General features: G+C 36.0%; 1 protein-coding gene across 6 annotated transcripts in view; it reads left to right on the forward strand.

Moving 5' to 3' along the window:
- CPNE3 (copine 3) overlaps positions 1-14,718 on the forward strand; it is a 29,089-nt gene that overhangs the window by 2,849 nt on the left and 11,522 nt on the right. For 3 of the 6 annotated variants that reach the window (XM_085053139.1, XM_085053140.1, XM_085053141.1), the window contains exons 2-8: positions 15-72; positions 6,868-7,007; positions 7,478-7,657; positions 8,831-8,905; positions 9,375-9,446; positions 10,245-10,328; positions 11,919-12,008. In XM_085053139.1, the coding sequence (XP_084909265.1) occupies positions 6,876-7,007; positions 7,478-7,657; positions 8,831-8,905; positions 9,375-9,446; positions 10,245-10,328; positions 11,919-12,008 (633 nt within the window). In that variant the 5' untranslated portion in view covers positions 15-72; positions 6,868-6,875. The remainder of the gene's footprint in view (positions 1-14; positions 73-6,867; positions 7,008-7,477; positions 7,658-8,830; positions 8,906-9,374; positions 9,447-10,244; positions 10,329-11,918; positions 12,009-14,718) is intronic. The other 3 variants (XM_085053143.1, XM_085053142.1, XM_085053144.1) reach the window with 2 other exon arrangements.

The following is a 14,718-nucleotide window of genomic DNA, read 5'->3' on the forward strand; positions in this document are numbered from 1 at the left end:
ATTTCACATTTTAGTGCTACTGTTGGTTGGAGCTTTAGCCTTTTGCTGAGAGGCCTGGGGCAGACCTCTGTGGTAAGTTACTGTAACTCCTTTTTAAGAACTAGTATTTGTAGCAGTGAAGTGTCACAACATCTCTTGAAATGAACTGTAAGGAGGATTAGTCTAAAACATGTTCACCTGCATCTTGTCCCTTCTATACAGTACAGCAAGTTTCAGTGAGGTAAAAGTTTTTCTTTTTTGTGGGTAATGTTTATTATGTAGTCAATCAACTGATGACTCTACACAGAGAAATTGCAATGAAGTATACACAATTTAAGGTACTATTCACATTGCATAGTTGATCGATTGTATACTGTGAAATAATTGGTATAAAAATACTCTGATAAAGCATATAAACATATATGCAAGAAAAACATGTTCCTCTGGTTTACTGCTGTACACTTAACAAACTGAATTTTGAAGTCAGGAGATCTGTATTTCTTAATTTTCTTGTTTTAGACATAATATTACCTTTTATAGTTTAGCTCAGTTGAATCAAAACATCACCTAAAATACTTTTGTGGGTAGAAGATGCTGGGAAGAACCACAGGAATAAAAAAAAAATCAGTGGAAATATATTTAGAAATGACTGTTTCTAAGTAATTTTGTGAACAGGTGTCTTAGAAGTTAATGTTTTCTGTGCAGGGGAGGTTTTTAAAAAAGAATTCTAAACATGTTCTTTGGCAATGTGACTTAGAGATAGATTTTTATATACAGGAACAACTGGCAAATAGTAGCCTGACTTGTTATACCAGTGTGCTACCAATCCAATAGAGTATCATAAAGCTTGTATAAACAGATGATTCATTTCCCATACAGAGAATGACACTTCCATTCTGACGTATTCTTATACCTCAGACTTCTTAAATATTAGCTTTTTTTTTGATTGGCATAATCCCCAGTAAAATGTGTGGCATGGCCATTAGGGTTTTATCCGCATAATCTTACTTGCTTAGTTCAGAATGCTTTGATTCCTTCCTGCATACTAAATAGTGAATATGAGAATCTTGGAATCATTTAGTTTGGAAAAGACTTCCAAGATTATCAAGCCCAACCTTTGACCTATCACCATCTTGTGAACTAGACCATAGCACTAAGTGCCACACCCAGTCGTTTCTTGAACACCTCTAGGGATGGTGACTCTACCACCTCACTGGGCACTCCATTCCAATGCTTATCAATACTTTCAGTGAAGAAATTCTCTCTGATGTCTATCCTGAACCTCCCCTGGCACAGGTTGAGGTTATGTACTCTTGTCCTGTCACTTGTTGCTTGGGAGAGGGCAGACCCTCACCTGGCTACACCCTCCTTTCAGGGAGTTGTACAGAGCAGTAAGGTCACCCCTGAGCCTCGTTTTGTCCAAGCCTAACACTCCCAGCTGCCTCAGCCATTCCTCATATGACTTATTCTTTAGACTCTTCACCAGCTTTGTTGCCCTTTTCTGGACTCGGTCCAGCACCTCAGGGTCCTTCCTGAATTGAGTATGCCAGAAGTGGACACAGGATTCTAGGTGTGGCCTCACCAGTGCTGAGTACAGGCGGACAATCACTGACCTTGTCCTGCTGGCCATGCTCTTTTTGGTACAAGGCAGGATGCCATTGGCCTTCTTGGCCACCTGGGCACCCACTGGCTCATGTTCAGCCACTGCTGACCAGCACTCCCAAGTCCTTTTCCTTTGGATAGATTTTCAGTCAGTCTTTCCCAAGCCTGTAGTGCTGCATGGGATTGTTGTGACCCAAATGTAGGACCAGGTACTTAGCCTTAGTGAACCTCATGCTACTGGCCTTGGACCATTGATCCAGCCTGTCCAGACCCCTCTGCAGAGCCTTCGTACCTTCCAAGATAGATACAGCTATCACTCAAGAAGTGGTAACTGTGTCCATACTATAAGAGGATAAAGTTTACACTCAAGATAATGTGTAATTCTTCACATACAGAATGACTCAAGCTGCTTCAGTTACTTAGCTTGTCAGCACATCAGCTGGACAGTTTCTCCAGCTGTGTTGCCTGTAAACAAACGGAAAAGAGCCAGAATTCAGATTTAGAGGTAGGATTTTTAGAGAAGCTGGTTTTTTGTTTTTGGTTTTTTTTTCAAATGCTGTGATGAAATTATGTTGTGAATCAGTCTTAGCTTTTGTAGCCTTGCATGGAATGTCTGTTTCCTGTGAAGTGGTCTGTTTCCTTGGGAACTGAAGGGTTACCTTGAGATTTTCAAAAATGTATATTTGTATGCATGTAGCCCAAGATTACTAGCAATTGTGTTGCTACCAGCCCTATCAGTGAGAAGAAGCAGCCATTTGTCATAATTTCATTGTCAGCTTCTTGCAGCAGACATGGCATTTTCTGCCTTTTTCAGTCTGGCACAAAGCTGACATAAAATTCTTAAGTGTAGCATTATGGCAAGAAGATTAGCTGATAGGGATAGACTTTATATGCAAGTCTCTTGTGGCCTTTCTGTGTCCATTTGGGCCCTGAGATATCTACAAATTATGGATTTTTGTTCTATTGCCATTAGCAGTTCACAGGAACTAGGAAATGTTCTATGACAGCAATAATTTACATCAGAACAGGTTTGAGACTTGTGATTAAAAGACAGTGATGCCAAACCCTCTTTGTTAGTCTTTTTGTTTCCTTCTGGTTAGGTATTTCTGCTTGTCAGATTGGATGCAGCTGTAATTGTGAACATGTCATTGTAATGCTCTGGAAGGTTATGTGGGCGAGCCAGTACTGTCCTCTGACATTGCAGCATGGTGAGGGTTGCTGCAGTCTGGCAGTTCCCAACTGCATTGTTAGATTGTTCTGATAATAGATCTGTTCCTTTCCAGGTACAATGCCATGTTTGCAGTTTCTGTTGAAAAACAGACAATGACTTGGTTGTTTGATGTGTACCACTTATCTTCATTAGAATCATCACTGGAATTCAAAGAACATTCTGATCTATAAAACTGCAAGACAAGACTAGTCCTTGACTTAAGATTTTTGCTTTGAAAATTACAGCTCAAGCGGAAAGACTTGTCATATTCTTAGTTGACCTAATCATGCTTTTGAGCAGCCTAGACGTGGCAGAGTACCCCTTGTGACTGTACATTGCTGCAGTTCAGAGTCTCAATGTTGCAAGTTCTGCTGTACAATTTATATAGTAATTTTCAGTCTTTTCCTGTCCAGGTTTTTTTAAGCCGAATATTCTCCGGCAGTCATAAAAGCTATTTCAATAAAAAGGATGATCAAGCTGTCACCTGCACACCCTCTCGTGTGCTTTGCCTCCCTTTGGGGTGTACCCTGCATGGAGGGCAAACAGTTAATAGCTTGAGAAAAACAAAGGTTTTAATTAAATTTGACCAATGTGGAGCACAGCTACTTTAATAACAATAATTAATTAAATAACTAAATTTCTTGTTATATGTTGTAACTTACTGGCAGTCAAGGCTCATTCTACCACAGCCGAACCATATAATCTGTCCATATAAAGTTATTCCAGAATCCCAAGTGTTGAAGTAATCCAGTCATGTATCTAGAATATTTTATGTTTGGTTTGCCTACGTATCTAGAATATTTTATGTTTGGTTTGCCTACTAGATGTGTTGTAGAATGGTATTTCAGGGTTAATGCACTAAGTGCAGTCATGATTTATTTTCACCATCATGGAGAGAACTGCAATTTGCCAGACTCTGTATTGCATCAAGTCCTCAAGAAGAGGTTGTTTGCTTACCTTACAGTGACTGATCCTTGAAGATGTTCATCATCCTTAGAAACCCTACCATTCACCTCTCAAACCCGTTAGGAACTTTGCAGCTAACACAGGCTTTTAGTAGTGAGGAGAATTGGTCGGGGCTGGGATAAGTCTTCCTTTCATGCATTTGGGATGACAAGGATTTGTGCAGCATGAGCAGAGCTCCAGCAGAGAGTGCTGTTTGAAAGACTCCTAACTTCACACATGTGAAGTGGGTGTGTCGTCCACAAATTTTGTAAGCTGGGCAGTGTTCTAAGAGAAGTATTTCTTGTTTATTTACTAAGTTTCACTACCTTAAATACTGCTTTGGATTAATGATACATGATTTTTTCTTGCTAATAAATATTTTACAAACTTTTAATGTTAATAATGTTACTGAAAATCAGGTTGTCTGTAGCTATTTGCTGTAAAATGTATCAGTCTCTTGCAGAAACATATTTTTTAAAGTAAAATAGCAAAATTATTTTTTGAAATGCATTAGTATTACAGACCTCTTCAACCTGTTATACAGCTATAGATTCCTAATACTCTCAAAACTTCTGGGGAAAATGCCTAGCATTATTTTTCATCCTGGATTTTTTAAAGCTAGAAATGGTAAAGATTAAAAGACCATCTTGTGATTTATGAAGTTTTGCTCTTTGTCTGGATTTTGACTATACGCCACTTAAATAAATGCATATTCTTGTTACAAATTGTCTTTTATCTAATCTCAAATATGATCTCATTATTTGAGATGCAATATGTTATTGCATCACAAATAAGCATTTGCATTTTAGGGAAGGGAATCAGCCTTTTTATTCTCCCTGCTCTGTGCTAAAGGATGCTCTTTGCATAGCACCTCTTTTACTTAATCTGCTCTTTTCCCGCATTAGGTGCATAGTGGGAGAGTTGGTGACATGGAGGAGGAGAGGAAGTAAGAGAATTGATGTGTTCATGTGAGAAAGTACTTGAGATGTACAAGAAGTGAGATGTACACACACAGACAAAAAGAGGAAAAAGCTGACCATATTTTTATGTTGACTGGATGCCATCCATTTACCAGTGATTTTTGAAATATTACCTTAACAAAAGAAATGTGTCTACAAGTGCTTTCAAGGACTCTTAATAATGAGTTTCAGGCAAGTTGAAGCAAGAAAAATTTGACTGGTTTGAAAGTGCATCTCAATTCAAGTTTAATATCCGTTGAGTTTCATGAAAACCCTTTCTACTTGCTGTTGCAGCATCAGTGAGTGCTAGAGCAGCATTTTGTCAGCAGAAAGTTGTTTTTCTGGAAACTGCCATTAAGGAGACATGTACTGGTCTGCACTGGATTCTGTGGGAAAGGCACTGAGTGTTAATGAGCTCAGTCTGGCAGCCAGGAAAGCAATAGGGAATGGAAAATACCAGTGTATAAAAAGAGAACCGGGAAAAAAGGGCAGACTGCTTTTCAGAAGTGTGCTTTCTAAGCCTAAAAACCATTTGTTTAAAAACTCTTTTAATACTTAGATCTTCACTCTTTTCCCCTCAAGGACAATAAATTAAACTTTATAAAGTCATGGGAGCAAAAAGATACTCAAAGAAGAAATCACATTTAGGTGTTTGGGAAGTGCATGAGGATTTCCATGAATCTGACATGCTTCTTAAAATATGTGCATGGATGTTTGAGTGTTTCTTTTACAGATAATTTATATGTACTTCAGTCTCCAAAAGGTTTATCACTAAGACCGCAGAATGGATATGAGACAACTTGTGAATTGTGCCATAGTAGAATACAAGAAGCCTCAGGAAAATTTCCTCAGACCCCACAATTTTTTCTTTCTCCTATTTTCAGTTTGTTCTTTGTCTTTTCCATGTTCCTTTCCTTTTTGCCTCTAAGGAACCATTCTTTTTCATGAAAAGTCTTACGAATACAGTGAAAGAAAGAGAGCTGGGTTGGGTTTAGTATAGTTTCATATTCAAACACACTCCATGTATATGTTGCAAGTGAGCTGATTAGACAGAAGCAGATACCTTTCCTGCTGCCTTGTTCTGTTTGGTGTCTCATGCACTTTTAAGATAAATTAATCCAGAGGGATACTGTGGATAATGTCTATGCTGTGGATTTACTGGAGAGAAGGCAAACCTGAAACTAAAGAGGCTTGGGAGCTTCCAGGGTAGGCTGCTTGTGGAAAGACTTGGAAGTTTTAGTCTCTGAGTCAAGGATGATTGTACTGTAGAGATTTACTTCCCCAAGAGTTGCTGGAAATTATCACCTCTGTCCTTGAAATGTATAATTACGGAGAATTTTTTCTTTATATCTAGAAAATAATCTGGTGCTCAGACCTACTTGGGCTTGCAAATGCATGTTATCCTAGTGTGGTATTCACAACTGATAATCAACTGTTTCTGTAGGTTTGTAATATCTACTGGTCTTAGTTCTAGTGGAGAATGATTGAGGTGCTTAAAGAGAAAATGTAACCATGCTTTCAGTTATTTTCTTTTTAAACAAATATTCAGAAAGAATAGTTCCCTCAAATTCTCAGTTGTTACTTGACTTAAAAGTGTTTATCCTTATTATTGATATTTGTAGTTGGTTTTGTATTTTTACTAAAGCAAGATCGCCTGTTACCTACTTAAATTTGTCTTCCAATTCTGCCATGCTCATGGTTTCAGCATTTTGTTACAAAGGTTTGGTATAGGAGTATATCATATGGTTTTTTCCTTACTAATGGAATTACTATTAAAATCTATATTATAAGATACTGGCACTCGCGTGGGCTTTAAAAGATTTCATTTAAAGTTTGTGAAGTATTATTGTCAGCAATTCAAACCACTGTGCTTTTTTTGAGGTGTATTCCATTTCTCATTTGGTTCCTCAAGCATTTTAAGAAACCTGATGTTGTTTTTTACATGCAGATTTTGAAACTAATTTTTTATAATTGTGTGGCAAAGACAAGAGTGGGACAATAATAATGCTGTAATGTTGGTACATCATAAATTGTAAAATTTGCATTTGTAGCCTCAAAGCATCACTCCTGACAAGCTAACACGTCTAGTGATCAGTTAGATGCATTGTGATAATCCCATTGTTTGCTTTTCAGTCCATTTTAAAAATTATGATTTCTGTTTCCGCTTTCTAGTGTAACAAATGGCGGCACAGTGTGTGACAAAGGTGGAGTTGACTATTTCCTGCACCAATCTCTTGGATAAAGATGTTGGTTCCAAGTCAGACCCTCTGTGTGTGCTTCTCCAGAACACAAGTGGTCAGCAGTGGTATGAGGTACAGTCTGATGCTTCTCACAAATCTGCTAAAAACACATTCTGAATTGCTGGACCTTTTAAAACACTATAGCTTATGATTTCATTAAAATATTTTAATTTTATACCAGCACTTCTGAATACTAAGTGCTTAAATGTGCTGTAATAAATACAGCTCTCCAAAACTAGGATCTCATCCTGGATTTCACATTATAAGATTTTACGTTGGTCTTCCTTGTGCAGGAGTAGATCCCTCCTTAGGGGGAGTGATGGAAAAACAGGTCAAGTATCCCTAACTCAGAGCAGCAGGTATTGTAATATAATGTGTATATATAATACAATGTTTTGTAATTTATATTTGATGAAAGGTTTGTAGGAAGATGTAGCTTTGTACTTTAAGAACTTTTGAATGTCTTTAATAATACATTATTTGATTTGCTTGCTTGTTTAGTTTGTGAAATATCGGATAAAGTGGTATCTTTCTAATTGCAGGTTGATCGCACAGAAAGAGTTAAGAATTCCTTGAACCCAAAGTTTTCCAAGAAATTCTTAATTGATTATTATTTTGAGCTAGTTCAGAAGCTTAAGTTTGGAATATATGACATCGATAACAAAACCTTTGATCTGAATGATGATGACTTCTTAGGAGAATTAGAATGTACACTGGGACAGGTAAGTATGCAGATGATTTCCCTTAGAATTAAATTACTGAAAGTCATTTACCACTTTTACCTTAAATTTATCACTATATTCTTGTATAGTTGGAGTACTCTTAAGTTGAACAGGATTCCCTAAATTTGTTTTTTCAAGCCTCAGTTCAGTTTATATACATTTTATTTGCAAAAGGTCTTGAGATGATGTCCTGAAATATGCTCTAGGATGCTGACTGTTGGATTGCTGTCTAAATGTAAGTGGATTGTCAATGAGCACAAAGTTGTAGTAATTGCTGTTTATTTAGTCTAATACTCAGCTGCCTATTTTCATGCTCCATAAAAAGAGAATCAGTGTAGAACAATGTATGAACATTCACAAGGGCCATGTTACCCTTCTAATCTGCTTTCCACTCAATGCAAGCAGTGATCCTAGTTCTTCCAACTCTAGATTTTAATTCAATTTCCCAGTCTTATTCTCCTATTGATGCAATCACAATTGAGCAGCTTCTTTTTAACTTGTGATTTTGAATAGATCCTTCAAAGGCACTTCTCACAAGAGTTGTCTTGGGATTTTTCCTGCCCTGTGTCTTAAGTATTTTTATTTTAAGTGCATTTTAAAGATAGAGGCATTGTGAACTGAAGTTCAGTGTCAAAAATTAATAATTCATTCTTAAAGTAAAGAAGGACCTGTAGAAGGAATAGACAAACTTCTGAGGAAGCATTGCCTGAACAAGGGAAAATAAAATCAGCTGGAAACAGTGCAGGGGGAGGCTCATGTTTTTTTTGAGTAACAGACATTGTTTTTATAAATCTATTTGCTGAATCCATTTATGAAATCTGCTTTGCATGCATTTTAAAGGTATGTGTGAAAAATTTACAGAACAATTTGAAATTGGAACCTAAGATACTATCTTTGTCCATGTATGTGTATCATATTACTAGAAGACATTGTATTTCTTATTACTCCTGAAGCTCTGCATGTGTTCATCTGCATATGTATTTTAAAATGATGAAGTGTATTGAGTATTACCTATTTATTTATAGAAGTTTATGGGAAGTAGATGTAATGCTGTTATCTTCACAATAAAGGATAAGTTCATAAAATGAAAATGCCTCACTATCTTGTTTAATTCCTTTGAAAATCTGTTAAATTGAGTTAATAATGCTTGATACTCAAATTTTGTCTTGGCAGATAGTTTCTAGCAGGACTTTAACAAAACCATTAGTACTGAAAAATGGCAAACCTGCTGGAAAAGGAAGCATTACGGTAAGACAGTTAAGAAATAAATCTCTTTAGAGTTCATTCTTTACTATTTCTGGGTTTTGTTTTTAGTTAATGGCTTGAATGCAATATGTCTATTCTATAGTGCTGTAAAAAGTATTGTAAAGCTTTTTTTTCCATCCACTAATATGTCTTTGTCATCCAATAGCAGCCCACCTTCTGTATTACAAAGTTCCATTGAATACATGATTAGGGCATCCAGTTACTGTTTGGGGCATATCTTTGTCAGTGCTGTCATTTATGGTAGATAGATGGAATGGAATCCCAATGTCAAATCAAATTGTTCCTCTCTTGCCCCCTGCTCATTTTTTAATGCTTCATTTGTGAGAAAGCATGTTTTTGTTGTTTTGGGCTTTTTTTTTTTCTTTTATGGACCTGTCATAGGAATGCTGTGAATATGAAAAAACTGTGTTGTTCCTGGATAAAAAAATAAGTATTTTGCTTGCCTACCTAGATTACAGCAGAAGAAGTGAAGGATAACAGGGTGGTTATATTGGAACTAGAAGCAAGGAAACTGGACAATAAGGTATTTAAGTGATTGCTGTTTCCTTGATAAAGTAGTAAAATCAGAATCTTGTCAAAGCAGGAAACATTTAAGTATTCATTCTCATTTTTGATTAAAAAATAAAATCCATTAAGATATTACTTATACTGGAAAAGAAATTGAAGATTGCTACAGAGTAACTTCATTGACTGTTTTGAAATGAATTGTAATATATTTCTAAGTAAGATAAATGCATTTCAAGGGTAGTCCATGAGCAACTCACTCCCATTAAATGTAAATTATTACATTTATTCATAAATCTTAGGAAGTTTTGGTATATCCATTGGTTTGAATGGCTATATGAATGGTTGCCCATTACCTTTCTGAAACAAATAGTGAAGAGTGTACTTGGTATATATAAATTTATGTTAAATATAGGGCTGGCTAAAGTTATTGTATGTAGAAAGACTCTTAAAAACACAATTAGAAAAAAAATAGAAAAATACTTTTATTTTTACTTTTTGGTTTAGTGATACTTTTTTTGAACCGGATGAAATCCTTAGTTTCCTGTTTATCCATTGTAGTACTTATTGGTATAAGTATTCTTTTGCTTGAACTGTCTGGTGTTTGATATGGGGACATTTTTCTCCTAAATTGAAGGACATTCCCCACTTTCTTTTTCTCTTCCACAGGTGGTAATATAATCAGACTTGAAATTCATCATCTAAAGCTTTTGTTCCCTGGATTTACTTTTTGTTAATCTAAGTATGTGTTAACTAGAATTTAATGGTATTCATGCTACAGGCTGTTCTGAGACAATTGCATGTTATTTAAATACAGGATTTTTTTGGAAAGTCAGATCCTTATCTGGAATTCCACAAACAGACTGGAGATGGAAACTGGGTGATGGTTCACAGAACAGAGGTAGGATATTTTCAGTTAACAATGAAGAGGTTAAAGTTATTTAATTTCCAGAGTGTCACAGCACCCTAGATAGATAGATACAATGCCTTACAAAAAGAATTGACTGGCCTGAGAGTTGATGTACAGAGTAGTTAGAAATTGCATCATCTCTTCCACTGATTTTTTGGGAAATCTGCCTTATTCTCCTTATTCTGATTTTGATTTGTGCCATTCTATCTGAGAGGAAAACACTTTCTGATTTTCTTTAACTTTCAGCAGTCTAGGAGAAAAATGTTTTGAAAAAGAGTTTCATTCTCACACAGGGACATTCGTCTCAGTTCTACCCAGCTGGGCATTCCTGACTGTGTTGTTCTCAGGAAAGTGTCACCTGGCTGTACCTACCCTTTGCTAATGAAAGCAATGGTGCTGAATGCGTGCATAGCAAGGGCAAGCCAAGGAGGATGCAGAGTGAGGGAAAACATGAGTTGCAGCAGCAGCCTTTCACCCAGGAGGAGGTGTAGGGGTCCTGTGACAGCAGCTGACAGGGTTTCACAATGTCCCACTGTAGTGGCACCTCAGGGCTCAGTAACAGCTGAGGTGCTGTGCCCATTGGAAGAGGTGACTGTATTTATTTTGAAGTATGGATATTGAAGAACTATAAATCCTTTTTGTCAGACTTATAAAAATAGTTTCTCTCATGAGGTGGTTCTTCTGCTTAAAGTGCCTCTTTTCTATGGTGATTTCAGTCATCAACTTCAGTAATAAGTCCAGAATTTATTGTTCCAGCCTAATAAGGCATGGTGGATTAGTTCTTTATGTTACAGGTTCAAAAAATCTCCTTTTGTTACTAACTACTGTTTTTATTGTTTTCATTTTCAAGAGAGCTTTTTTTCTCAGCACTCCAACAGTGCTGGAAGTAATATTATTGTTAGGTATGATTAATTACATAGTGCATGTTGTGTGTAGTTTCTTGTACTTTTATAAGATCATTATTTGGTGTATTTGGTATATTTATAGATACTTAACAGCTGACACATATTTAAGATCCTTCAGTATTATTTGTAAATAATATTTAGTGTGTTCAGCCTGAGAGGCCTTTTATCCTCGTAGGCTGTTTTTACTTTACTACACCGTGAATTTTTTGAGGGAATATTTCCAGAAATGACACTTCAGAATAAATAATAAGCAGGAGTGAATTGTAATCTCCAGAGCACTGATGTATTCAGCAATTCCAATGTAAGATTTTTCCACACATTCTTGCTAACTCATACAACTTTTTATGTGTGTAAATGTGTATGTATGTGCTTATTAAAAGAAAGCATCCAGTATCTATTTATGTAAAGATAAATTTAATCTTTTGCAGTGTAGTAGCTGAAGGATATAGTAGGTGACAGTGAAGTCTGGCAAAATGTGGAGCTGAAAGAGACCACCTCTTTTTGAGCAAGGGTATTGCACGTTAAGAGTAGTTTGTTTATATTCTATATATTAGGATTTGGAGTGCATTGACAGCAGCATTAGTCAACTGTTTTATTCATACAAAAATCATGGCATGAAGGTATGACCCATTATGATGAACAGTGGTGTTATGCCTTTTTTTTTTTTTTTAAACAGGTTATTAAAAACAACCTGAATCCTGTGTGGAGGCCCTTTAAAATCTCTCTCAATTCTCTGTGTTACAGTGACATGGATAAGTCAATCAAGGTAATGTATATTAAATGTGTATATAAATTAATGCAATAAAAATTAAAGTATGTAATAAGGGGAAGACATTATTCTAGTTACTGTTTCGGTTTTGTTTGTTTGTTTGTTTGTTTCAATTTTAATTGAAAGTATTAGCTTTCTTATTTGAAAGGCACAGATACACATGCCTGTTTTAGGGGAGAAAAAGAAGACACTGTACCTTTGTGATGCATTGTGTGGCAGAAGCTGGTCTTTGAAAGTCTGGGAAACCAGTTGAAAGCATCTTTGAAATGTCCAGTTCAGTTTCTTATTTTGCTTGTACAGTTTTAACATTTAGCCAACAGTGGTGGTGTTAAAGATGGTAAAGGCTACAATATGTTTTGTTCTATGTCATGGATCTTGTAATACTTTGTTACTGGTGCAACAGGTAACGCTAATGAAATTCTCAATATACTGCCTGATAAAATAAAGTATGCTTAATGCACTAGGCTAAGAAATGTGGGCCAGATACAACTTGTGAATACAAGTTTTAACAACTTTTCCTCTTCATATAAAACTGAATTTTCTGTCAGAAAGTTAAGCAAACCTGTATAGTGATAGTTCTACCATGGCTGGTTTTAAATGTTTTTTATTTTCAAATTCTCTCTTGGATAAATTGTGTTTAACTTCCAAATGCTTTTCTTCAGGAATTCCCTTTAGGGGGGAACCTAGAAAGCCAATCAAAATGTCATTTATAAGCTATTATGAACATGTTAGAAACCTGGTATTTTAGCATTTGAAAAAGAAACCCAAAACCCCAAATGCAACAAACATATTTGATGTTCTTCCTTTGGGAAGGAAGACTTACAGCATGATTTGCATGTGATGGATATTAGTCATATGACTTGAGGCAGTCCTGGAAAATGCTTAACAGCCATGGGGATCTGGGTGTTACAAGCACCTGGTCGGATTTAAATGCATACTTATAGGGGAGACTAATGAGCAACTTTACAAGTCCAGAACCTTCTTCCCTTACTGTTTCTATGTTCCCATCTTATTCCTTTCTTCTTCCCTTTTCCCCAGAACAGCTGTGACAGCTCTTACATCTCCATATACTATAAATATATTTCTCCTTTTCAGTAAACAGCCATACTAAAGCTATAGACTATTGATCTGAATCTATCTATGAAGCGTTATTCTCAGTTTTATCATAATTTTGATAAAGTCTGTACTTTGGAATCTTACCTCAGAAGTGTACGTTTATAACCAGAGGAAACAGACTTTACTTGGAATAGTTATGGACTTGCAGACAGGCAGTTTGATTATGCCTTAACTTAGAAATGCAGGACCTATCACTTCAAACATTAAAATGTAGGCAGGAATGTGTTATGTGGTGTTACTGAAGGATTAAACAATGCCTTTAACACTTTTATATGCACACAGTTGCATGTGTAATGGGCTGTTTGTCATAGTAAGTAAAAGCAGCAATTTTTTCTGTGAGTGGCTTTTCACCTCTTTAATGGCTTAGTTTGTGTACGCCCAGCAGTGCACAAACCAAGTTGATTCTTCATCTTCTAGATTCATTGTTATGTTCCATGTGAGTGTGTTTGCAGTCAGTGAAGTTTTTCTGTGTAGAAAATGCAAGCCTTTCATCTGGAGCAAACATGTCTGGTTCTGCTGGGAAAAATTCGTTATATCACATGGTTCCCTAGTGCTATTGCATGTCCAGGAGGGCATATATGGAAAAAAAGGAAATGCTTCTCTCTTGTGTGGATAAATATTAAAAACTTGCTTGGATGAGTCAAACATGTCAAGCAAGACAAATTTTGACGTCTTTGAAAAAAAAAGGAAATACCTCTATTAACTGTGCTAACAGGTATCTTAACTATTGGGTCAAGAAATGTCTTCAGTTTTAAATTTCAGATACTGAAGCACTTAGCTGAATATTTGATTGTCATAACTTATTGCATTCAGAAGAATTTACATAGCATCTGGCATGAACATCAATTAGCCTGTTGATTCTCTGGCTGCTTGCATGATTTAAGGTGCTGTTCAGTGCATGGGCATGCATTTTTTTATTAGTGAATTCAAGACATTGTAGTAGTGCATACTGCAAGATGGAGGCATGTTCTGCACAGTAGAATTCCCAAGCTGCACATCATGTTATGTATGCCAACGCTTGTGTTTGTTTTCAGAAACCTAATTTCTTTCAGAAGCTCAAGAGTATGTTGAAGTTGTTTCTTTTTAATTTCTAACTGAAATGCTCAAGTAATCAGCTAAATTGATTCTTGAATATAAGGCACAATATTTTCAGTCTTGAAAGGTGGACATGAAAATAGCTGTTCAGTTTAAGCCATACATGTTCTGAAAATTTTTCTTGGAAGTTTGCATTTTGATTCCAAATAATGTAGGATACCTACTTGACTCTTGATTTATTATTGTAAATATTCATCATCATTATTAAATTATTTTAATATGTTTTTCTGTGATGTGATTAAGTTAGGTAGCATGTCTGTGTTGCTGAACTGAAACAGAATATCAGAAACTGATGGAATTAGCATAAAGTTTTATAGATAACCAGCTTTTTATATAGAAAATCAGTTGGATCAAATTTTCAAAGAGAAAAAAATGTTTTTTACTCCTGCCTTCTTCGGAAGATTGGGCTATTAAAAGGGTGCATTGATCAAATAATAAAGCTTAACATTAACCTCTCCATGTAGCAAAAGAGATTCTTAGTTGACATTCAGATCCA

Source organism: Lichenostomus cassidix, chromosome 2, assembly GCF_008360975.1.
Source record: "Lichenostomus cassidix isolate B80296 chromosome 2, HeHo_3.0, whole genome shotgun sequence".
NCBI lineage: Eukaryota > Metazoa > Chordata > Aves > Passeriformes > Meliphagidae > Lichenostomus > Lichenostomus cassidix.